General features: G+C 43.9%; 3 protein-coding genes across 25 annotated transcripts; 2 read left to right on the top strand and 1 right to left on the bottom strand.

The window, feature by feature from the left end:
- Positions 1 to 925: 925 nt before the first annotated feature.
- Positions 926 to 13,052, top strand: LOC112270807. 21 transcript variants are annotated; one of them, XM_024459063.1, is made up of 7 exons: positions 927 to 1,289; positions 2,249 to 2,331; positions 2,418 to 2,534; positions 2,643 to 2,699; positions 9,788 to 9,875; positions 10,592 to 10,654; positions 10,962 to 11,961. In XM_024459063.1, the coding sequence occupies exons 1-6, from the start codon at positions 965 to 967 to the stop codon at positions 10,630 to 10,632; spliced, it is 711 nt and encodes a 236-aa protein (XP_024314831.1). In that variant the 5' UTR covers positions 927 to 964; the 3' UTR covers positions 10,633 to 10,654; positions 10,962 to 11,961. The 21 variants fall into 21 exon arrangements, 4 of the variants coding, with proteins under 4 accessions (XP_024314830.1, XP_024314834.1, XP_024314833.1 ...); XR_002963197.1 differs by lacking the exon at positions 2,249 to 2,331 and adding an exon at positions 7,038 to 9,709 and having other exon boundaries at positions 926 to 1,289; positions 9,788 to 10,654; XM_024459062.1 differs by lacking the exon at positions 10,592 to 10,654 and having other exon boundaries at positions 926 to 1,289.
- On the bottom strand, positions 3,561 to 6,886 carry LOC100825197 (coatomer subunit epsilon-1-like). 3 transcript variants are annotated; one of them, XR_002963204.1, is made up of 6 exons: positions 6,455 to 6,638; positions 6,292 to 6,375; positions 5,566 to 5,716; positions 4,498 to 4,589; positions 4,062 to 4,272; positions 3,562 to 3,934 (listed from the first exon to the last, which is right to left on the bottom strand). XR_002963204.1 is itself a non-coding variant. In XM_024459067.1 (5 exons), exons 1-4 carry the CDS (start codon positions 6,473 to 6,475, stop codon positions 4,537 to 4,539), a joined length of 309 nt encoding a protein of 102 aa, XP_024314835.1. In that variant the 5' UTR covers positions 6,476 to 6,886; the 3' UTR covers positions 3,561 to 3,934; positions 4,062 to 4,536. The 3 variants fall into 3 exon arrangements, 1 of the variants encoding a protein (XP_024314835.1); XR_002963203.1 differs by having other exon boundaries at positions 3,565 to 3,934; positions 4,062 to 4,201; positions 6,455 to 6,627; XM_024459067.1 differs by having other exon boundaries at positions 3,561 to 3,934; positions 4,062 to 4,589; positions 6,455 to 6,886.
- Positions 13,053 to 19,655: 6,603 nt separating the features above from the next.
- Positions 19,656 to 21,580, top strand: LOC100824900. The gene is made up of 3 exons (XM_003566364.4): positions 19,656 to 19,958; positions 20,066 to 20,410; positions 20,587 to 21,580. Exons 1-3 carry the CDS (start codon positions 19,656 to 19,658, stop codon positions 21,301 to 21,303), a joined length of 1,365 nt encoding a protein of 454 aa, XP_003566412.1. The 3' UTR covers positions 21,304 to 21,580.
- Positions 21,581 to 25,552: the final 3,972 nt, after the last annotated feature.

The following is a 25,552-nucleotide window of genomic DNA, read 5'->3' as shown; positions in this document are numbered from 1 at the left end:
GCAATTGGAGATCCCATATGCCCTATCTGGCTGTTCTTCTCCGCATATCAAAAACCTAAACTAATAATGCGGAGTAGAAAAAAATCCCCAAATCAGAAAAATCACCAACCATAATTCTGCTAACGGCTAGATTTAGAGTTTTTTGCCTCTTTTTTTTCTGTTGATTCCTCCCCAGATCAGTTCTATTCTCCCATCTTTTTATTGCGTTTTTTATTTTTTCATTCTTTATTCTCCTTTCCTGATCGGTACCCTACGTAGAGAGAACAAAAGTTTTTGCTCTTTTGGCCCCATGGCTAACAGAATTGACAAAAATAGCCCCTTCTAAAACGGAATGTCAAAAATGACATGGAGAAAAGTCTGAAAAGTGCCACTTCGCACTTGCCGCCACCCTTTCGGACATCTGCATTGGCCGAAAGGGCTTAAGTCCAGTAGCATTGACAAAAAGAACCAAACCTAGCTAGCTCCTATCTGTCTTGTCCATGGAGCTATCATCGGTCTCCTTACGAAGGCCTTTTCGCTAATGATATTGGATTTAAGAGCTTGACTAATGATATTGGATTTAAAGAGCTTTTCACCAATACTACTCCCTCCGACCGGTATTACTTGTCTCAAATTTACCCAAATACGGATGTATCTATGTGTAAAAAATGTTTAGTGTCATTGAATTTAAGAGCTTTCCACAAATGTCATTGGATATAAGGCTTTTCTACCAATGCCATTTAGGACAGTAAAACTGGACACACCGAGAGACCTCTCACGCCATCAGCCTTCTCGGCCGTCCGATCGGGCGCCTGGGCGAGGGAAATCCGGCCGTCCACGCATGGGCTTTGGTCCTGTGGGCAGCTGCTCCGGAAGAAAAATCAAAGGCCTGTCGTTGATCGGGTCTCGTGGGCTGCCTGTCCAAGCTGTGGGCCGACTGGGCCACTGGGACGTCCGACTCTCCGCTTCCATCGCAATCGACCGCATGGCGAGGAGCCGAGGAGGCCGGACCGCGTGCTCCGCCATTGGTTACTGCTGGCCCCGGTGGGTTATTGGGGAGGCGTCGCCTCCATGCCGCGGCGCAGCCGCTGTCTCCTCCCTGCCGCGAAACAGCCTTTGTGTCCTCACTGCGGCCCGCCGCCGTCGCCGATGCCTCGGTTGCTGCTCCCGCCATCGTCCGTGGTCGTGGAAAGCCCGCCGCTGCGGTGGCACAGCGAGCGAACGACGCCCGACGCCGTTGCCTATGGAGAAGAGAGGCTCAGAGTTGGCCTGCCCCACGCCAGAGATGATGAAGGATATACACTTCGAGGGTCCGTACCGTCTTCCCGAACCCCCAATATTTGTTCGTGATTTTACTATTTCTGTGTCCGCTTCTAATCGCGAGGAGCAATTTCGGCAGTAACAGAATAGTGGCGATGGATTGTATGCCTCATGTTCCAATCAACCTAGGGTTCTTCGTTTGTTACTGATCTTTGATGGTCAAAAGTAGCACAATTCTGTGATTTCTGGTAGTTCTGTCCTTATTGGGGATGGGGGCGACGAGTCATAATAATTTCCTTATTTTGTTGGAGCGTCAGAGAGTAACGTGGTTACCGTCTCTTGATCTGGAGACTCTTGATTCTATTCAGTGATGTCCTGGGTTTGCTTTGCTTGAACTACAGTAAAATTTCAAGGACATAGGAGTTGGTTTGTACTCCCTCCGAACTACAGTAAAATTTCAAGGACATAGGAGTTGGTTTGTCTCCCTCCGATCCCAATTTCTTGTCGTTGTTTTAGTTCAAATTTAGGATCGGAGGGAATAGTGATTATAGCAACGCAGCTACCTTGTAACTTGTAAAGGTGTCTAGAAAAATGAGGAAGTTTCTCTTTAGGTGAAAGAAGATTGGCCCCAAATTATTTTGAACCTGAGAAGATTATCTATGGTTAACCGGCAGCAACATGACATGTTTCACCTCCTCTTCGCCATGCAATTAGCAAATGTGTTGTTTGTAGGCAAACTCCTTTGCCCAATGAAATGGACACCACTGATTTAGATTTGATCTCTTGTATCATTCCTGTAATGTTATGCGTAAAATTCGAACAAATTAACTTAAAACTGAAGAAATGTTCCCGAGCACCTACAATGGGAGGCACTGTATGTACCATTCAAAGTTCTCAGTGCCCTTCATCCCGTACGAGAGGTGAGAAATCAGTTGCAGACTTGCCCTCCACCTCCTGAATGGCGCTTATCTCATTGCAGGGTTTGTAACACTCTTTTGCTTATCTGTAGAACGGTGCCACATATTTGCTTCCACCTTATGCTGCTATGTAGAGTTTTATCTTTCAATGAAGTATATCTCTGATTCTCTCTTGGTATGTGTGAGTTACATGTATCTTCTAATTTACCTTTCCACATTGTATTCTCTAATTAACCTTTCATTGAGATGAGGTACTGAAAGAAGACTGAAGACAGACAGACCAGCCCACCAAAGAGTAAGAGTACGGGTGTAATGATAATTATGATATGGGAAAGGACAAATTCTCAAGTTTTGGTGAGAAAGAGGACCACGAAAATTGTATGAGGCCATGAGCTGTGTGATCTAATTTATAGTTGACGCAGGCAGCTTTGAAACATTCTGTCTTTCTATAATTATAAAATCACTTTTTCTTTCAATATTGGGCAGCTGGAACAAATAAGACTAGATATGGGGGCTTGGCACGAAGAAAAATCCCACTTGGAGGTCAGTTCTTATCTCGATGCAATCTTTTGGTACTAGCCCCATTTAGAAATTTATAATTTCCTTTTATAAAACATGGAGTCAAATTTCTTAAACTTTAGCTGGTAATATATTAAAAGGCATCTAGACCATCCATGTGTAAAGGAAAATGTGATAGACTGATACAGCTCCATGTGCAGCTCTATTAAAGATCAGCTAACACTTGCACAATACTGACAATAGTAATGAATTGTAGAATTACTCGCCAGTCCACCCACAAATTGTTCGGCATGCAAAATATTTCCCTTGCCAATTTCTTTTTTATGGTACTTTAAATAGTTTGTGCACCAGAGTCTTCCACATTTTGTTTCTAGAAACCAAATAAAGTCATGGCACTGTTCCATATGGCATCATATGGGTAGTTGATAAAGCTAAACTATGTAAACTATGAGTCAGAGATACCTTTGAAGTTCTACAATCCAAATCCTGCAAACATGACAATTCAGTGGAGATGACAAAATCCCGACACTGATAATCAACTAATTTGCCATAAAACGTATTATATGTGATGTCCATCGATAGAATAGGTCTTTTTTGTGAGGAACTAGACCAACTCGACCAACTCTTTGAACTTAATTCTTCTTGTATGTCCACTCCCATGAGACTATAGTGCAGAAATTAGATGTTGATATAAAAAACCTTGTTTGCTTACCTGCAGAACTAGTGAGTTTGCACGTGCGTTACAATACGTGTCTTTTTTAATTTAATTTCTCTAAGTTATTTATTATTACTGTTTTTCGTCGAACTATTTAGATGGAATTTTTCATGCTAAATGCACCCTCTCACTGATTAAATGATACATGTAAGAGCAAAATGAAGTCCAAAGGAATCAAATCCTTTCACTTAAAGGACCATTATTTAAGCAACAAGGCATATATCATCTCAAGTTCAGATTGCCATCTTAGCTCAACACATCAACAACAACAAAGAGAAGAAATAAACCTACCAAAAGAGCCAGGTCTTTTCAGCTGTTCTATAATTAAATCATTTTGGGAACATGAACAACGACAGTATGTCAGAAAGCATGTAAGATTACTCTCAAAACTCATCAGAATTCCCTTGGTAAAGTTGAATGATCTCTTGGATGTGCCCAACGTTCGGGTCCCTGGAGGTAATTGCCTGTACCCACCTTGCCCAGGCTCGGGTTGGGATGTTCTGACCTTTGGAAGCAGCCTGTTATATCGCTCTACGACGGAAGCCTGCAAACACAAGCCTCTGATTACATTTTGACCAAGATGAACGGAACTCCAAACTTAAATAAGATGATATTTTAAGTATGGTTATCTATAGAATTATGAAATCAATTTAAGTCATCAAAGGAATTACAGCATCAGAGGACTTCACCCATCTCTGGCTTTCCTCCAGGCTAAGTGGTGATTCTCCCAACCATGTGCTTAATGTGTCATCATAACTTGGATCAGGCTCCACAAGTACAGCATTGACATCTTTTGTTGATGTTGTGGCATCTGCAGTGCATATATAAGTAATAAACTACAAACCAATAAATGGAACCAATGACAACAGCAACCTGAACCTGCTGCAAGGCAGAAAAATACTTTGGTAAACATTATAAAGTGTCCACTGAAACTTTGTCAAAATCAAGACATCGACTTATCCCTTAAATTTATTTAGAAAGAACAACTTAGTTATTGTTCCATTGGTCCTAAGCAAAGACACATGCTGCTCTTATGGGGCATCAGGTCATTGACAGCTGCCACTGTCATTTCAGCATAATGATACTTTCATTGATTGATTAGAGTACCTGCTTCTCCTTCGCGCATCATGGATCATATTTCACTGTCTACCAACTCTGGATTTCTAACTCTTGGCATCCAAGGAATTCAAAATGGCAATCTGCAAATCAAATAACAACGCACAAATTATTGCATGTACTAATATTATTATTACAGACATAATGCAAATCAGATGGCATTGCAACTCCAAAACCACGTCTATCAGGTTGGAAACCAAGGTTAATTCCTGGAGAATGATATAATTTTTTTTGAAAGATATAGAAAATGGCATGATGTCTCTTGGAGAAGAATGAGAGATTATATATTGTTCGAACACAAAAGAGAAGGTTTATATATAGAATTCTGAAAAAAACAAAAGGCAGGAGGTTCCATAGATAGCATATAGTTTGTCTGTTAGTCCTGAAACCTACTCGGATATTTCAAAAATACACTCAATTGTTTTTTTCCTATATCCTGAGCAAACGAACTCCAAAATTCTGCTACCATAGCCAGTAAGGAAACAAATTTCAACCATACAAACTGAACTCTAAACTCAGACAACTCAATTAGACAAGGCTTGATAAATTAATCAGAAACACTGAAATCCAGATTTTGAGCCTCGGCGATGAAAATTGTTATTATGCCCAAACAGCTACACCTTGTGTCGCTTTGACGTTTAGGTGGAATCAGGCTGGATGGACATTCAATGCCAAACTCAAAATCCAAATTTATGAAACGATACTTTATGATATGAGTGTATGCCAGTATGTGCCAGATTGCCAATCACGGTAAATCCTAAATTACTTTATGAGCATATGTCAATATGAGCCAGATTGCCGATTGCAGTGCATCGTAAAAATAATGATATATGAATCTTGGAAGAAGCAAATTTAATATACAAGGAAATAACTGTGTCTTCCATGGAACTCTAAGAATGTCACATTTAAAACATTATACACATCAAATACTTCCGGGAATGGAACTACGAGGAAGGCTGGAATATAAGATGTAAAAGAGTTTTCAACTACAGTACCAAAGAAATTAATAATGCAGAGAAAATCACACAATTTAAGGGCATAGGATAAAAAGAAACTAACAGGTCCAGAGTTCCTCCAGTGTGTGCGTGCTTGAGAGCCTCATTGTAATCTTGCTCATGCATAAATAGATTCCAGCAATCAATCGCAGAACAGAATTGCTTCCTATAGCTGAATCGCTCAGCCATTCCTTGAGACTGGAGATTGCACCCTCCTTCAAAATTACGCGCAGTTATAATGTATAAGAATTACAGTGTATCTCGAGAAATTTGAGAGAAGGGCAGAAGCTGATAGGGCTAAAACAGAAACTACCACTCATCTTTTAAGGTTTAGCTACGGCAATACACTTTTAATACAGCATGCACCAAATAAGCAGACTGTTCTTCAAATATTTGAATACATTTATTACATTACAAGTATTATGATCATCTTATTGTAAGGGAACCTTGGCATCTTCGTGGAATTACAACTTGTGCTTCTGATTTGGGGAAAACAAGAAGTTGTGCCTTATAGTGTTGAGCAAGCAAGTACTACAGAATTATCAATGTTAGCATGTACAAATTCTATTGAAATGGCATTAACTATCAAGTATGGACAATCTCTGTCAGTTCTGGGCCTATGGCAGTTCAAATGTTGCAGTGGATCTAACCGTGGATCAGATCACTGACGGAAACGACGACAGATCTAAACCTTCGATCACAGCAAACCACACCTCAACATCCAGATCCAGACCCATGCCCCACAATCAGGAACATATCATATGGCATAAATCAGATCCAGCGCACTGACCTTGTCACCGGAGAGGTACAGCACGAGAAGCTTCACGGTCTGCAGTGACGTCGCCGCCGACGAGTCGATCTCGCTGATCACCAACTGCACAGGAGCCACCGATCAGAGCCAGCCAAACGCCGCAAAGCTGGGCGAGGGGGCGGAGTGTCCATTAATTCCCTACCTGGTAGGATCCGAGGGCCATGTAGGAGTGGAAGACGATGACGTTGCGCTCGGCCGCGCAGGGGGCCGGGCCGGAGTGAAGACGGCGTCAAGGCCTAGGACCTCGCGGCGTTTGGCGGCGGCGGTTCCTAGTCGCATTGGGGGGGGGGGGGGATCGGCGGCCGCGGCTCGCGGGTGGAGATCGGCGGCGACGGCTAGCGAGAGGGAGGGCAGAGGCCGGGCCGCGGGGGGGATGAGGCAGCGGCGCCCGAAGAGGAAAGGAAGGAGGAGGCGGCATCCGAGGCTGGCGGGGTGAGTAGAAGAAAAAAGATAAGAAAACGTTTCGGGATGAAAACAGGACTGAAAGATTCTCCTGCGGGGTGAAATTTCAGCATCAGTAGCTAATCACTAAGTGCACACGGTTAGCAAGTAATCCGTGTTTAGTGACTCTGATTGTGGGGCTATTAATACTCTGTGTTCGTTTAGTGGGGTGGGCGTTGAAATGAACATGTTGGTGCCTTTATAAGTAGTAGAGATAGTGCCACAGATTTGCTTCACATAGTCAATCTCTCTCTCTCTCTCTATGTTGGTGCCTTTATAAACAGGAACCTACCCTAAGAGTTCCTGTTTACCTTAAACATGAACTATTCCCAACTACCACCTCCTACCACTGACGCGGGCGAGCGAGCGGCGGCGGCCACCTGCGGCACCCTCCTCCCGACGCGCCCCCCGGCTACCACCTTCTTCCCCCGGCGCGGGCGAGCAAGCAGCGGCGGAGGCCGACGCGAGGGAGCCCGCAGCGGCCGCCCACGCCACCTCCTCCCGACGCGCCCCCTCGGCTACCACCTTCTTCCCCCGGCACGGGCGAGCGAGCGGCGCTGGAGGCCGACGTGAGAGAGCCCGCGACGGAACCGGCGACCTAACTCCCTTCGCGGGGGAGTGGACCTTCTTCTCCGGCGCGGGCGAGCGAGCGGCGGCGGAGGCAATCAATAGTTCTACGATATATTTTGAACCGCTTGTCGGAATGATGCAAATTATACGACGTTGGAAAGCTATGAACCAGGCGCAACTTTTTTGTTTATAATGTTTTTGCTAATTCTTAACGGTTTAAGAGCAGTTTGCAAATTACCGTCCGCCGGATTACGACCAAACAAAAAACACTTCGATATATTTTGAAGCACTTGTCGGAATGATGCAAATGATACGGCGTTGGAAAGCTATGAACTAGGCGCAACTTTTTCGTGTATAAAGTTTTTGCTAATTCCTTACGGTTTAAGAGCAGATTTCGAATTACTGTCTGCTGTTCGAAACCGTCAGGAAGTTCACAGGGTATAAACGAGGAAGATATAAGCGGCGGAGGTTTATAGATTGCCAGGAAGATCACAGTCTATAAAACGGAAGTTCACTCGTGTATCGATGGAAGTTCAGAACGTTCATGCCCGTAGGCCTCTTTTGTTCTCTAATGCGGGCAAAATTATAGTCGGCGGAGCTTCAGAGACTGTCAGGAAGTTCACAGTTTATAAAGCGGAAGTTCACTCATGTGGTCGATGGAAGTTCAGAACGTTCGTGCCCGTAGACCACAGTTCGTGGTACGTTGCGAAGTTCACATGTGCTTTTAGGCAAGTTCACGTATGCAGATTGAGAAGTTCACTAGCTAATTTTCATGAGAGCATACTTGTACAAAAGTTCATATGCCCTTTCATGCGAGTTCTCTTGTACAGAATGAGAAGTTCACTAGCTAGTTTTCATGAGAGTTCACTTGTTTAGACTGAGAAGTTTAGATGCCCTTTCATGGAAGTTTCGTTTGTTTATACTGAGAAGTTCACTAGTTAGTTTCATGGGAGTTTGCAAGTTTTATTTGGGAAGCTCACTAGCTGGCACGCTGCAAAACGGGGGTGTAGTAGACTTGTTAATATGGATTGGCAAAACTTCCTCGCCAAAAATCTTGTACCAGGGAACTTCACGGTCTATAAAATAAGAAGTTCACTCTTGTATATAGGGAAGTTCAGTACATTCACGCCCGGACACCTCCTCTTCGGCGCGGGCAAAATATTACAGCCGACGGAGGTTCAGAGACCATCATGAAGTTCACAGTCTATAAAATGGAAGTTCACTCGTGTATTGATGGAAGTTCAGAACATGCACGCCGTGTTGCTGCGTAGGATGTACTGATTTTTTCTTCGCGTGTCTCAAAACTTTTTCGGATTTGCGCAAACGATATACCGTTGGAAAACCACTGAAAATCCGCAGCTATTTCATATGTAATATTTTTCCAAAGTCCTCAAGGTTTAAGATTAATTTCAAAAATACCGAAATCAGATCAATCTAAAAAGGACGGACGGTATTTTTACGATTGTTTTTGAACCGCTTGTCGGAATGATGCAAGTAATATGGCGTTGGAAAGCTATGAACCAGGCACATCTTTTTCGTTTATAACGTTTTTACTAATTCTGTACGGTTTAAAAGCAGATTTCAAATTACCGTCCGCACGAACCACCCGTACTGCGTGCGCGTGCAGAGTATAACGCAGGGAGGGGAAGTTCACATCCGCAGCGAGGGAAGTTCAGTCGTGCAGGCGAGGAAGTTCAGATCGTTCCCTGTTTAGTTAAAACTCTATTATATACCCAGGTGCAGAATAGTTATTCTGCATGACGTAAATTTTCTTGTTCTTTTACGACCGCCGTTCCTCCCGTCGAGCTAACCCCACCTTTCCCAGAGCCCACCTACCCTCTCACCTCCCCCAAATCGTGTGTGCATGCGGTTGGGGTAGAATCGGTGCGGCCGGCGGCGACCGACTGCAGCCGAATTGAGGCGCGTTACAACACACGCGTAGCGGCGGCTAGCTACGAGGTGGTCTGGCTCGACCCAAGCCGGCGGCGGCGGATGGGCGGCGGCCGGTGCCTCGGACACGGTCGGCCACGGCGGTCGTCGGGCGTCTGGAGCCTCAAACGTGGTTAGAATCGAGCGCCCGATGTGGTAGTGTGGGGACATGGCGCGGCGGCCGGCGGGACAGAATCATGCTGCGATGACATCGAGCTGGCGGCCTATGGCATGGTAGCGCGGGGCCACGCCTTGGGCGTGGTGGCCAGCGGGACGGAAGCACACGACCACCGCATGGAGCAGACGGCCGACGGCACAGAGTTGTGTGGACACGGCGACGATGCAGCGATCGGCGACACGGACGCGTCGGACCAGCCCTCCAACACGGCGACATGTTTCAGCTTCATGCAGGCAACTCGCGAAATCATGGAATCAATCAGCGTCCTTGATCGACATGGTCCGTAATGTGGTAGTAGTAGATTAGCTTAGTGCTATTGCAACGTGATAAACTTGTCATTTTTTTCATGCTTTTCAGGCCATTCCTTTCCCCCGCTCAATTTTCCTGCCCAATCCTGCCTTCTCACTGGCGAGCAGGTTCTCTTCGTCGCTCTCGCTTCGGCAAGGTTAGGAAAATTAGGCTCCACCATTTGTGCTGTCCGTCACAAGAATAACTATCTGAAACGAAATTTGCTCCACTGGTGCTACCCAATTTTGCAAGGATTTGTGCCTGAACTGTTCTGTTTCATGGGCCAAAGCATTGTCATATGTCACTTGAAATTTAGTTATTTGTCAGTTTATTCTTGATTGTTTCTACAACGACAATGAGAAGTATTTGATACCGGGATTGCTGAACTGATTTCTTCTAGTGTACTGATACCAAAGGAATGAAACCAAATCGGCAATTTATATGGTTGAAGAGGCCTGGGTTTTGTTATCTCAAACAAAAATTTCAGATGCTGTAGTTGACATTTCCTTTTTGAGCCACCAGCAAGCATTTTAGTTTTCTTGCTTACATCCTTGTGCCACCTAACCTGCACTTTTAAATGGTTATGATAAGTTGATCACTTCACTTGAACCTTCCTAAGATAACCCAGTTGCTAGTGTAGAAACAGGTAATTGGCCTTATTAATATATTGAAATTGAAATTAAACTTCGTTTTTTGCTGTTGTGGAACTGTGCAAGTGTCAACAACACTCTCTAATAGAAAGTGAAATTTATGTATGGGAAATGATCATTGATGATTTATGAATTTAACATGTTTATGGAGTTCTAAACATGCCAAGCTATATCATAAATACATTGATCTTTTGCCCAGTATAGATTATTTTCCTGACTGCAGGCCTGCCGGCGAGTAAGGTCAGCATACTTCATGTAATGTAACATCAGGCTAAATCCCCATAATGTAAGATCCAATTATCTGAGTACAGCAAGCTCCTATCAATTCAGTTTATTCAGTACTATTCGCCGTACGAAATTGGCTTAGCAGAACATGATCAGGAGGGCACGTTATTAGTTTGGAGTTTGATTATTTCTACTTGGTGAATGCTTATGTTCCAAATTTTGCTCAGTTTATTTACTTCTTTGGTCTGTTATGAATTCAAAATTGTAGGTTCAATCAGGTGTTTTTGCAACAAGAATAGTCAATTGCATTCTATTGTTTAGGGTCTCTGTTTCCCTTAATTAATTCATGTTCACTGCAATGATTTCAGGATTAATGAATATTGCTCACTGCTCATTAGGCCGGCTTAATTAGGCAGGTGCCATGAGCATAATTAAGGTCCTTGAGGCTGCATGCCGCCAACAACTATAGATGTTCTCTGAAGCAAGGCCTGGTCAGCACTGGCAAGGCCATGCTCACCGAGGTCAACCTGGGCCTGGCATGGCCTTTATCGAAGCTCCACAATCATGCATTGGCACTTTGTCAAGGGGCTGAGGATGGTGTATGGGGTCTTCCAGGCTGACCGTGACCAAAACGGCCACCAGCCACCATTGCTGGAGCTTCTCACCGAGCTGGATGGGTGTGACAGTGCAGCACCAATGGCTCAGATGGTATACAATTTTGCTCTTTTGTTCATCATTTAAAATTTAGAACTCATTATAATTCCACTCATTTTGTCCATTCATTTTGCCTTTTAGCCTAGATCTTGTAAGCTTGTAGCTCTAGATTAGAATTAGTTAAGCAGAGAGATAGAAAAGCTTTTCCAGTTTAAACTGAATTGCAAGATATGCTTGTAAAAAAGTCTCTATGATAGCATCCTTTTTAATGTTGAACATAGCTCAGCTCTATAATATTTGCATAGGCCAGGTTGCTTGGCTGATTAAACCTCCAAGGGTTATATAGCAGTGTTTTGCCATGTCTTGCGATTAAATTTGTTGTCGCTATCACAAATGGCGTAGTTAATTCTATCAGCCATGAGAAAATATCATATTTGATCAATTTGACTTGCACCTGTTCGATGTAATGCCCTGTGAGAGTGTTTTTTTTTTGTATACTGCAGGTTTGTTCTTTATTTCCTTCTCTGAGCTTGAAACACCGACCAATAGTACATGATTTTGTTATCTGCGGAAGTATTTAATTTGATGCCACTGTTTGAGCTTATGAAAAAGTTGCTTACTAGAGTTGGCATGATCATATCATCACAATTGTTCTTCTTAACTTTGTAATTGGTTTGAAAGTCTTGCAATGGGCATTTAGATTTTTGTTCTTTTGATTCATGTTCTGCTTGATGATTGACTTTTTTTCTCTCGCTATCGGGTTTGATTTGTAATTGGTACAGACTTCAGTTTGGGACAAGTCTCAGGTTAAAGTTTATGGTCTCTAGTTTCAACTTTTTTATATATATCTAGCCGGAAGTTGCAATGCTAGTTGATCTGATCAATTTTTAGAGTGGAGAGAGTTGATGGGAATCATGGGTATACTTTCACCAAAATTTTATGCTACCGGTAGGTGCTCCTATGGATATACAAGTTGCTTATGCTGATTTATTACATAAGAGTAATCTCATTTCAGGGCATTTCTGCCCTCTCATATCCTTGACTGTCAAAACTTTGAAGAAACTAGATACAAAAGATTCTAATATAGGAGTAACACTTTATAGCCAGATGAGAGGCGATTCAGAACTTATTCCCCTGTAATTTGTTTGCTTCCCTAACGCACTGTTTTACTCGTAAACTGTTTGATTCATAAAGAATGCATTTTAAACCGACTCTCATGATTGCACAAAAACTATGTTATATGTTTTCAGGTATAAATTAGATCACCAATGGTATCATCACCATGCCATTTTGCTGCTCATATATCTAACTGTGCAACATACTAGAAACCTATCTACCGACCCTATACTCTTTTTTCGTTACAAATATACTTCTCGTTTTTGCATGCGAAGCAAAAGGTATATAATTGCTTTGTTCAGAAATTAATATAAGTTGTTATTTTCATCTGCAAGGTCACGCCATGATTAACGTGTTTCTTGAGTGGATGTGTTCTAGATGCTACGAAAATCATGGTTTCTTTGAAGTCCATAGGTGATATAGATGCTACCAAAATTATGGTTAGTATCAAAACGACAGCTCAAGTGTCTCCAAGTGTCTCTGTTGGACGACACAGGAATTATGAGATCAAACAAGTTGTGCAATTCTTATGTGGCATTATTGAGGGCGTATATTTGTATTTTCCGGTTTTCCCACAATTATATTGTGTTGCCGGCATATTTCTTTGTACCAAAAGTATATTTTGGTCTTTCTTATGTGAAGAATATTTCCTGTTTCATGTTGCTGTCAAGAACTTTTACTTTTCCTTATGAAGCACTCGATCGTTCACCGTAATTAAAGGGTGTACTAGCTGACTGACTAGTATAATTAGCGATTTTGTCGTCAGATCATTCTAGTTCAATGTAGGAATCCACGTGCAGTCAGCTCAGCTACAAAGAGGAATTAATAGGTATAACATGCAACATAATCTTACGACTTCTGACAACGGCCTAAATTTCCACATGCATAATATTTGTACAGCACATACAAAATAATTTAGCAGGCCACTCGGTGCAAATTATGTTGCAAGAAGCCCGAACGTAACTTTCTTTATGTATAATGCAATGAAAACTGCACGTGCGCGGACGGAGGTTGCAAATTATGATGCCGGTACTCCCAACGTAATTATCTACGTATTATCTACGTTGCATGCGGAGAAACCGCCTGCGAGTGCTCAAAACAATGCATGTAGCCTAGCGTAACTTTCTTACGTCGCACGCAGAAAATCTGGGTGGGGCTGAGTGGAAGCACGTGGCTGGGTCAGACGCGCGGGGGATTCGGGCAGGGTGCAGAATATGTCAAATAGGGAAATTACAAGATACTTCCGGATGTAGTTACCTCTGGTTTTAACGGGTTGCGGGTGCACATAATATTAGTTCTATTCATTACCAAAAATAATAATTTTTCTATTGCCTAATCCGTTGCTAATTTAGATCCTGATTTTTAGGGCTCCAGCCAACGTGCTTATGCCCAACTAATTCTCTCTTTTTCCCCCCTCTCTCTCTCTCCTTATTTTCTCCTCGATCTGAAACTACACCGGCGGCACCTGGCCTAGGCGCTCACCACCGGAAGAACAATGGGATTCAGGGGTATTGTGTTCTTTTCATCCGTTTACTTACGTCAACATGCATCGATGATCTTCAATCTGACTATTATATTAACTTCTATCGCAGATGTATCTTCAATCTTTTGATCATTCGGCAGTCTGCATCAAACGGACACTCCAGTACATGGCCAGGATGCAGCGCTGCCGCGACATCCGTCTTTGAGACACCACGCCACCGACGTCGACGGCGATGTCCGGCAACCACAAGTCGGGCAGCTCTATGTTTGTGCGCGTCGTCGACTGCACATATCGATCCCATGTTGCCTGATGCCCTGATCGATCTGGCCGACGACGCGGCTGGCCGTGGCGTACTTCATGGCGTGAGATGCCGCGTCTGCAATGTACTAGATTTTTTTCTACAAGGGTGCAACATCATATCTATGCGAGGCTAGCCATCTAGTGTGCCAGTGCATGCATGGCTACGCAGAGCCAACTATTTTGCAATCTCTTTAATTAGTTGTGATGTATACACTGCGTACGTTATTTTGTATTGATATATTACGTACATACTTCTCTTTTAAATATACAACATTTTGCATACTATATACTACCTTCTATATACTACTTGTCTACTTGGGTACGTATATACTACATACTACCTTCTGTATACTATATACTACATTCTATATGCTCCATTCTATACACTTTATTCTACATACTCCATTCGATATACTATATTCTACGTACTCCATACTTCATTCTATATATTATATTCTACATACTTCATTCTACATTCTATATGCTCCATACATGCCTAGTCTCTTGTCTTGCGAGTAGATCACGCTCATCTTCTTCAATGCCGGAGTATATTCTCTTGTTTGGATCAAACGTTGCAATCTGAGAAACAATGAACGTCATCAACAGAGAGCTCCATGTATTGCTAGTTTACCACACGAACTCAGTCAATAGTTCGAGGCGTAGTACCACTAAAAAGAAGCAGTATATACTGTAGCAAGAATACTACTTACCATAGATTAAGAACATGCAAATATGATCTGTTACCATAAGGGCATCACATACTACCATCGTCGGTGAGAACAAAATGGTCTGCCAAACCACCCACCCGCTCACCCTTCACATGACGCGGTGATATATAGCAGGCCATCGAGGAAACCAGGTTGTTCCATCCGGCCAAGAAGCAAGGAGGTTGTTGTACTACGTAATTATCTAGAAGATTTAATTAATAAAATATATTAGCTGATGCCTATTGGATTCTAGCGGAACCCACTAACCCGATCAGCTTATTGGCGTGGAGAACCAACCAATTAATGGTAGATGTTTAGGGGGTAATTACTCCCGTTGTACCAAAAAGGCGTCCCATATTGTTATCTAGAATTTTATCTTTTGATAAAGTATATTTGTGAATCTCTCCTAAATATCTGTCGAAGAATTTTGATCACCTAGATAAATTTGCATACAATGCGCTTGTCTGCCGATTTTGTCATACTTACCTTGAAAAACATTTTATACTCCAAGCAATATCAGGCATCATCCTAAAATATTTGGTTATGATTTTGAGATATACGTGTGGACTGTCATTGTTATCCCTCCCTCGTCTGGCAGTACAATTTGAACAGCTAAGATTGTATTGTATATATGTTCCTGTTGTTATCTAAGTCAAATCATTTTTCCCTTGTAGATTGACGAGAACAACATCGCGTGCCTTCTACCAGTTTTTCGAGGTATCATTAGAGTAGTTTCTGCACACTGATCTGGTTTAACGGGTATCATTGAGATGTGATTTGAGGATTTAAGATGAAATGGAATTTTTGTGAACTCGTGCTCGTTTGAAAAGATGTTTTTGCTGCCATATGAAACCTGATCCCTTAGGTTGAGTACCTCAAGCTGCTCTGCCTCAATTATAGTTATTGTTGAAACTATGAGTGGCTTTGTGCGAATATAACTATCATATTTCACGTCTCTGTAAATTGACCCAAAAAACCTGAAAAATGAATGGGTGCAACATTCTCGGATATTTTTTGGGCCTTCGCCAGTCTATTTTTGAAATCATGTACACCATTTTTGTCGAGGCCAAAGGAAATTTTTTCTCGCAAAAACAGGAGACTGCTCTGCGCACATTTTCCCCCTCTGTGTGTTTATGGACTCTATGTTTTGCCGCCCAAAGAGCACAATGGGCTTCCTTTTGAGCCGGGCTGGAAAGGGAGGCCGGGGAGTGGGGTTGAAACTTGGAACCTGACACACGTTAAGCTGGGCCTCCTCTCAAAAAAAAAAAAAACCGGGCCTTTTCCAAACGAGCTCCTTTTGTGTTGGCTGGCTGGCTCGCGGGCGTAGTTTTGTTTTTTGACTGCTGCCAACTATCCATCAAGTATCCCTCAAAAAAAAAAAATCCATCAAACACACACAAAAAATTGTCCATCAAGTACAAAAAATCTGTCCTTTATGAATTAAAAGAATACACGGATATCAAAAGAAACCTCCCAATTTCATCTTAACTTATTGGTATATCTTACTCAAGAATGTAACGTAATCCTATAGGGCTTTAGTATTAGTTAGATAAAAGTATATTTTTGTTCCTACTCAATTGATAAAAAAATTTAGAAATGGTCTCTCAACTTGAAATCGTATACATTAGGTTCCTCAGTTAGCAAAACCAGATAATTTTAGTTCCTCTCCCAGATTTGAATGGTTTTGACACCATGTGCTGCTCCCTCCAGACTTTTCCACGTCGACGAAAGTCACATTGCACAATTAAAAGACCAAATGTATATAATTTTGAGTTCAGAGACCATTTCGCTGGGAGGATCCGACGCAATCGTTGCATCTATCATGAAAGAAATCTAAGAAAACCCGCTCCTGTGAAGTAGAAACTGTTCAAATCCTAAAAAGAGAACAAAAGTATCCAGTTTTGACCAAATGTATACGGTTTCGAGTTTAGATACTAAAAATATTTGTTTTTTTCAGTTATCGCTGTAGATACCATGCAATGCCACTGCTCTAACTGTCAATTCTACAATACAGTAGCAGCAAATCCCGGATGTCAAATTGTCAATTCCGTGACGCACGTCTGCTGTCCGGGCTTAGCTAGCTGCTGCAATGCTGCATGCCTGCCTATCTTTTATCCTTCCAGGCCGGCGCCGACCGATAGAGATGCACGCACGATAACACAATGTTTTGTAAGATACGACAGCCACGTATAGGATACAGGCAGAGCTTGACACGTAGCACTGCTGCATCTGCACGCTCATGCATGTGCGTGCGGCGGCCGCTGCGCCGGGGGGCTGGCGGCAAAGCTAGCAATCATCAGCCGTAACCGTAATAAGGCAGCTATGTCTACATACCAAGTCCAGCTGATCCATAATGGAGAGATAATACGCCGGATCGCAATTAAGCTAGGACTGAGTAGCCACAAAACCAACAGAATCCACAACGTGGCTGCGTCGAGCTGCGTCTTGGCGCATGCGCACCTGTCGTATCGACATCCGATCGGCAAAGATTTTATTTTCGGATTTTCAATCAACGAACATGATCGAGATGTGGAACATCTCGCGGCGCAGCTAACTAACATGTCTCGTGCTAGCTGCAGGGGGAGGGGAGCTTCCTTGTTAGCTGCCTAGCTGAATTATTTTTTGTTTTGTCTCGCCTGAGACGATCCTATTAGTTCGATGGGAACAAAGTAGCGGATTTCTAGGATCGAACTACGCGTGGTGCAATCTAATCTATTGCCAACATAAATTTTCTTCAGCATTCATAATCTTCTGTTATATTTCCATTTCGAAATGAATCAAACCAGGGGCGGAGCCAGAAACTCAGCATGAGAGGGGTGAGCAAAGTACAGCCGGAAAGATGAACTTCACGAATGATGTGTAGTGTATGAAATTTCTTAATCTGAACACAATCCAGCAGTTCCTATGGTCTATGAACAACAATTTTTTTTTTTAAATCTGAGTAGAAGTAGATTAACCTGCTGCCTGCTTGATTAGGGGGCGAAATTAGATTGGGGATAAGGAACGTCGCCATGGGGATCTGGAAATTGGGATGTCACACATGGACTTTGGCGGAGGCGGGGTCGCTTCCAGTTCCACGCTCGATTGAGAATCACAAACACTCGGTCGAGAAGTTCAGGAATCAGGAACGTGCTTGGTGGGCAACGGGGAGCTAGTGGGCTTTAGTTGCAGGTGGGCTTGGGGTGGGGGGGGGGGGGCAAATTAGTGGCGCAGTTCACTTTTTAAGCTAATCCCTAATACCGATTTCCTGGGACGTCATATATTTTTTAAGGCAGATTGTATTATTTGTCATGTGATTATTTTGTAGGGTTTTTTGGTGGCACTATTACTATAGAACAATGCTTTGTTGACGGCCTAAGCACCTTTCGGTGTGGTCTGACACCACTATGCATGAAGAACAGAGTAAACAATATGTATCTTGAATAACTCACAATCAACCATCACAAAAATTGTATAACACAGATAAGATCACGAAGAAAGAATCTATCATCCGAAAGAATTACTTCATGAAGGTCATAATCAAGTAGGGCAGCTTATATATAGCTGATAAACAAGAGAGTCCATCGAGAGATTGGTTATAACCTACAACCACTACAACCACAAACGCGTGGTCCAGAGGTAAACTACTCCCTACTAGCAGCATAGAATTGGTGAAGGTGAGAGGGGGTTGAAGAAGACTTGGAGGTGGATCCTGTTGGTGTCCCTCTCCTCCAATTTCCTCCTTCTCGGCAGCATAATTTCCAGTGGGTTTTCTCCCGGTTGTTTTTGCCTCCTTCCCGACACCACGACATAATGAAATTTATAGGGGTTGGTCAATTAGAGACGAAGTCTGAAGGGTAGCGACATGCTCTGGTTGAACCCACGCGGATTGGTGGTGGGCTCAGGAACATAAGAAGTTTAAGGCACTATTTGCTTAGGCTTGAAGTGGGGCTTTTGACTTTTAGCTTATGTGTTTTTGGCTTTAAAATTTTGCTTGTAACATCATCTAACAATATTAAGTCAAAAACCAAAAATACATAACTAGTTGCTTCTTTTGCTTATAAGCCAAAAACAAAATCCACAAGTCAAGCCTAACCAAACATGGTTTAAGAAGTTTGAATTATGACAAACATATAAAGTTATTAATAATAAAACATCTTACTCTCTCTGTTCCTAAATTATTGTCGTGATTTTAGTTCAAATTTGCACTAAAAACACGGCAATAATTTTGTAAAGGAGTACATTATAAAACAGAAAAAAGTAACACGGACACAATTCAAGTTCAGAGATATTTTTTTTTCGTGCATTTAGTACTGCTCGTACGCCGATGGTTCGCAACTTCCTATCATTTCTTTGTTGGGGAAAGTGGTATGCGAGAAATAATAGTTGTCGTTTTGCATCCTGCCCATCGATCTGTCAAATCAGATGTCCCCGGAGTGCCACCATCTGACCCTACAAGTTGCCCCAGAAACAACAAATTCGATCAGACCGAAAAACCAATAACGCGAACGCAAATCATTCCCCTACCCAGCGCGCGTAAGAATCAGAGCTTTCAATTTGGTAGCAAGCTAGTGAACAAATATTCGACCCCTGTTGGCCTAAACAATAGGATTCGCCGTATATTGCGTTACATTACATGTATTAAAATAGAGAACGTGGTGGGCTGCAGCAAACGCAGCCAAACGTGCAGCCACATCCACGACGCATCCATATATAGACACGACTGCACTCACCGTTCTGCACGTACTCACACATTAGTGCTCAGCGAGTTCAGCAAATCTCTTGACCAGAAAAGCTCATCGATCAGCTCTACGCTATTGACCATGAGGAAGTTGTGCCCCAACCTAGACCGGGAGGATGGCCTCGACACCGTCCTGGAGGTGCCTCTCCCCGAGCTCCAGGACACGGCGGCCACGGCATTCAGCGGCGTCCGGCGCCGGCGTCGCAGCGGCACCGTAAAGGCGTGGATGCGCTCACACGCCGCTGACCAACAACACCGCCGCCGCGAGCCTTCACGCGCCGACGTGCAGATCATGCTCGGCGTTATGGGCGCGCCGCTGGTGCCTCAGCCCGTGGAGGCCCGAAAGGCCATGGCCGCCGGACACGACATCAAGGAGGAGCCCCTCGTAAGTTCCCTTTAGTTTCACCATGGACATATATCGATGGTTAATTTTCGCGTTTGTGACTTTGATCACGGCTAATAATCGAGACCCGTCGTTATGTGTGTTTGCAGGAGGTGTCGAAGGCGAGGTACGTGATGGAGCAGTACGTGGCGGCGGCGGGGGGCGAGGCGGCTCTCGGCGCGGCCACGAGCATGTACGCGATGGGGAACGTCCGGATGAGTACTACAACATCCAGCAACAAGGGTGGCAGGGCAGCAAAGAAAAGCGTTGGGGAGGTGTCCGGAGGCTTTGTGGTGTGGCAGAAGAAGCCGGAGCTGTGGTGCGTGGAGATGGTGGTTTCCGGTGGCACCAAGCTGAGCGCCGGCAGCGACGGCAAGGTCGCCTGGCGCCAGACGCCCTGGCAGCAGGCCCACGCCTCCCGTGGCCCTCCGCGGCCCATCCGCAGATGCGTTCAGGTACTAACCAACTTCCCTTCTCTAATTGTTCCTTTGAAAATAAACAAGTTCAACCGGCCTGAACGTGCACCCATGTGCCTACTTGCTTGCATTTGTGCCTTGCACAATGTACAACAATTACTAATTTAACTGAGTAGTATATTGATCAAATGTCCTCCATGTTATCTGCTCTGCAGGGTTTGGACCCAAAATCGACGGCGGACCTCTTCTCGAGCGCGGCATGGGTCGGCGAGGAATCCGTGGACGGGGAGGACTGCTTCGTGCTCCGCGTCGACGCCGACCGCTCCGCGCTAGACGCGCGGAGCAGCGACGACGTGGAGGTGGTCCGGCACGCGCTGTGGGGGTACTTCAGCCAGAGGACGGGGCTGCTCGTCCGGCTCGAGGACACCCACCTGCTGCGCGTGCCCACGGAGATCAGCAGCGCTTCTGAGATTCAGAACTTGTACTGGGAGACCACCATGGAGTCCTCCATCGGCGACTACCGGGCCGTGGACGGCATCAACATCGCGCACGCCGGCCGCACCGTCGTCTCGCTGTCCCGTTTCACGGGCGACGCCGAGGCGGCCGGGAGGAAGATGAGGCCGTGCACCACGACCATGGAGGAGACGTGGAGTATCGAGGAGGTGGACTTCAACGTGGCCGGGCTGTCCAGGGAATGCTTCTTGCCTCCCAGGGACCTACTTGTCAGCAGTTCCAAACAGCAGCAGCAGAAGAAGAAGAAGGACAATGCCGCCGAAGCTGCTTTGTGTGCAAAGAGTGTCGTCAAGGCAAAGAAGGCGCTTGTTCCGGCCGTGACTGGACTAGGTTGGTTCGGTCCGGCCAAGGTTGTCGCGGTTGATGACGTGGACGCCGCCGATGATTCCAAAGACTCAACGCGCGCATCCACAAGATAGGATGGAGGAGCCGTTGTATGATGATATGTTTATTTACTAGCTAGATCAGGAGGTGCGTCTCACCGCGCCCATCGGTAAAAAATGTATGTTTGCATGTACTTTGCATTTTGCCTTCGAACATGCAAAACATTAGAACTGAACATCACAAGAAACGTGTCAAAGTGTCAAGACATATACTAACATGACGTGATCGAAGACAGGAAAATTTTGGGTGACATATATAGTAACATGTACTTTGGAGGAGGAGGTTTATATGCCGCAGCTGCCTGGTTTTGTTGATCCTGATCGTCCAGATTATCTCTGTCGTCTCACAAAAACGCTTTATGGTCCGAAGCAAGCTTCCCGTGCTTGGCATGCTTGTCTTGCTACTGCCCTCCGTGCTCATGGTTTTGCACCCTCCGCTGCTGATTCATATTTATTTCTTCTACAGAAGTCCGAGGTTACTATGTACTTGTTGGTCTATGTAAATGATATAATCCTTGTCAGTTCGTCTCCGTTGGCTGCAGACGCTCTTGTTCGTGCTCTTGGTGCTGATTTTGCTGTCAAAGACCTTGGTAAACTCCACTTCTTTCTGGGTTTGAAGGTTGTCCATCGTGACGATGGTCTGGTTATGACACAGAAGAAGTATTCTTTGGATCTGCTGCAGCGAGCTGGGATGCTTAAGTGCAAGACGACCACCACGCCTATGTCTACCACTGACAAGATTACTGATGTTGATGGTGAGCTTCTGTCCTCTGAGGATGCTATAGAGTACCGGAGTATTGTTGGTGGGTTTCAGTACCTGACGATCACGCGACCAGATATTTCCTTTGCTGTCAACAGAGTTTGTCAGTATCTTCACGCGCCTCGCGACACTCATTGGTCTGCTGTCAAGCACACTACATTCGAGGCACCTTCGGCCGAACCCCTCTAGGGTCCTCTCGGCGTACTCTGATGCGGACTGGGCCGGTAGTCCAGATGACAGGCGATCCACGGGGGGTTATGCTGTGTTCTTTGGTTCCAACTTGATCGCCTGGAGTGCTCGGAAACAGGCTACTGTATCACGTAGCAGCACTGAAGTGGAATACAAGGTTGTGGCCAATGCCACTGCAGAGCTTATCTGGGTACAGTCTTTGCTTCAGGAATTGGGAATCTCCCAACCCCAGCCTCCTATACTTTGGTGTGATAACATCGGTGCTACATACCTCTCGGCGAATCCAGTATTTCATGCCCGAACAAAACACATCGAAGTTGACTATCACTTTTGAAAGATCGGTATGGTCGACTAGAGGGGGGGGGGTTGAATAGGCCACTAACAAATTTTACTTTTTCTTTTCACTTTTATGGATACAAGCATCAATACATGGGTTCACTAAAACGTCTAAATGATGAACACCCCTAGTATGATGCAATAGCCGAAGCACGAGCACAAGCAATAGATAATCAATTGAAACTTACTTGATAGTCGAAGCACAAGATAAACAATTAAGCTTTGCGAGTAAGTAAAGGGGCAAGAATGATACCACACGGGGAGATGAAGATTTCACCGGAGTTCCACCTATTGGGGTCGGTGTACGTCTCCGTTTGGAGGAGCGCTCTACCACAAAGGTAGAGGCGCCACAAAGGCTCACTCTATTCTCCAACTCACCAAACCACAAAGGTGAGATGAGCTCTCACACCACCAGAAAGGTGAGGTGAGTTCCACTAGTGTCTTCCTTGAGGGCGAACGCCGAACCCTTACAAACAAGGAGAAGGGTAGAACTCCACAACTTAATTGGAGGCTCATTCCCAACTCCTCAAGCACCTCCTCACAAGATTGGAGGTCTTGAAGAGACACCTCTGGCTAGGGATCCCAAAATCCCAAGAGTAACAAAATCCACAAAGGAAACAAGGGGAATCAACTTTTCAATTTGGTGAAACCCTAGATCAAGATCTTTTCCTCCAATCCTCAAAGAATCAAGATTGGGGAAGCACTAGGGAGGGAGATGTAGGAATTCGAAGCTTGGTGGAGGAGGAGTTCCGAGGTAGGGGACGACTCCTATTTAAAGGGCGCCTCAAAATCTGACCGTTAAGTGAATTTCGCGCAGCCGGGTGGTAGAGAGGTAGCAGAGAGGTACTACCACCAGTGGTAGTACCGCTCCGGTACCGCCCCACTACCGCTAGAAGACAGTAGCGTTTAGGTGCGGTTCCGGTACTGGGGCGGAATTACCGGCCTGGAAAGAGCTGCACTTCCGCCTTGGAGACAATTAGGCACTAAACCCTTAGGCTAAGATTATGAGGTGGTCTCTCTCCCACTAAGGAAACGGCTTTATGTGGGTGCAAATATAGTAGATTTGTGTACGTGAAGTTGATTCACCCAAACCTTTCCCATGTGGACTCCCTCTTAATAGTACGGATTTCCTACGACTCAATATAAATAAAAAGCCGTAAATCCATCTACGCTTCTTTCCTTTTTGAGGGCAACGAACCGTCTTGTGCCATTTGATCTCACATCTGAAACACTTGAGCTCATGGTTAGTCCACGAGTCATGTTGTCATTAACACCAAAACACTTAGGGATCGAAATGCCCTTTCAATCTCCCCATTTTTGGTGTTTGATGACAACATAACGATTTGCAATAAGATATAACAATAAAGCTTAAGGCAAAGGGATATAACATATAGACGGGCTCCCCCTAGATATATGCACCATTTCAATTTGCTTTTGGAATGCGAAGTGCACATACTCTAGGATCAACGCTCCCCCTAGATTTTATAAACCAACAACTCAATTGCAAATGATAAAGATGTTTCAATGAGAGCTTCACAAAGATCATTCATACAAGATATAGAGCATACCTTCAAGAGGCATAACAAAAGTGAATGAACCCTACATGGACTTATCCAACAATATATAGAACAATGCTTCCATGAAGCATAATGGGTTAGATAAATCCAACAATTGAAATCATACCTTTTGCAATGAGATCTTGTGATGGAGCAATTCTATAAGGGCAAAAATTAACAACATCTCCACACAAGATTAGTAAGACATGGTATAGGCATGGAGCAAATATGCATGAAAGAATAGATCATAAAAGCATAGCAAGTCATAGGTATAGAGTAAAGCATGATAACACCAAATGACTTAAGCTATTAAGACTCATGCATATAGAAGTTAACCATGTCTCACAAACAATCCCACCAAAGGCATACCTTTGCCAAATAGATCATGTGATGGAGCAAATTCTACAAAGATAAAACTGAAAACGTCTCCACACATGATTAGCAAGACATGATATAGATATAAAGCACATGTGAGATATAGCCAGTCATAAAAGTCACAAAGCATATCACAAAGTGAACATTAAGCACATGACAAGCTATTACATCTCAAGCATATAAAGAACATGTCTTACACAAAATGTATCAAAGCATAAGGACCTAAAAAGGTCACCATTAGTTCAAAGCAATGATACAAATGGCATAAATAAATGTAACGATCAAACCACACACAAATAAAGTTCACAAACACCATCAAATGAAATGTATAAAGAACCAAGCTTGTGACTTAAAAACCTGTGCAAATCCCCGCAAGTCTAGCAATCTAAACCTCACAACTCTTCGCTAATCTCTCCTAGACTTCTCTAAACCTCTCCCCCTTTGGCATCAAGACACCAAAAAGGGAAGAACGTCCCAACAAGGAGATCAACCGGAGGCTATGAAGGCTTCATCTTCTTCTTTGTCTTGGGGTCATCTTCTTCATATTGGGTTGGAGGTTGAGGTGGAAAACTTCATCTTCATCTCAAACTCCATGAATTGATTTCCATTCTTCAAGGGTGTAAAAATTGATTAGCAACACCCATATTGATTGCTCTCAACATCTTCTTTTCATTGAAATTGAAGATCTTTGCATTCTTGTTGGAAACAAAACACTTTCTTCATCTTCCTTTCTATCGTGCCAAACACACTCTCATTCTTGCTTGGGGCTCTATGTGGCATCTCAAGAACAATATCATCACAATGACCGAAATCACCTTCAAAACTAAACTTTGACTCGCATGCTTTTTTATTTCTAAAGATCTCTCTTTTCTTGGTCACTTTCTTTCCATAGCTTTGCTTGAGCCAGCACCTGTGAAAGATCTATAGATACGAGGGAGTAGATAAGCACACAAACTCCCGGAAACAAAGCTACTCCAAGACTAGATTCTACCAATAGACATGGCACATTGCTCACAAAAACACCTAGGGCATCAACCCTAGAGAAAATGAGAAAATTACCCGTCTTCAT

Source organism: Brachypodium distachyon, chromosome 2 (genome assembly GCF_000005505.3).
Source record: "Brachypodium distachyon strain Bd21 chromosome 2, Brachypodium_distachyon_v3.0, whole genome shotgun sequence".
Classification (NCBI taxonomy): domain Eukaryota; kingdom Viridiplantae; phylum Streptophyta; class Magnoliopsida; order Poales; family Poaceae; genus Brachypodium; species Brachypodium distachyon.
Note: the sequence above shows the minus strand (reverse complement) of the source record. Positions and strands in the feature narration are given on the sequence as shown.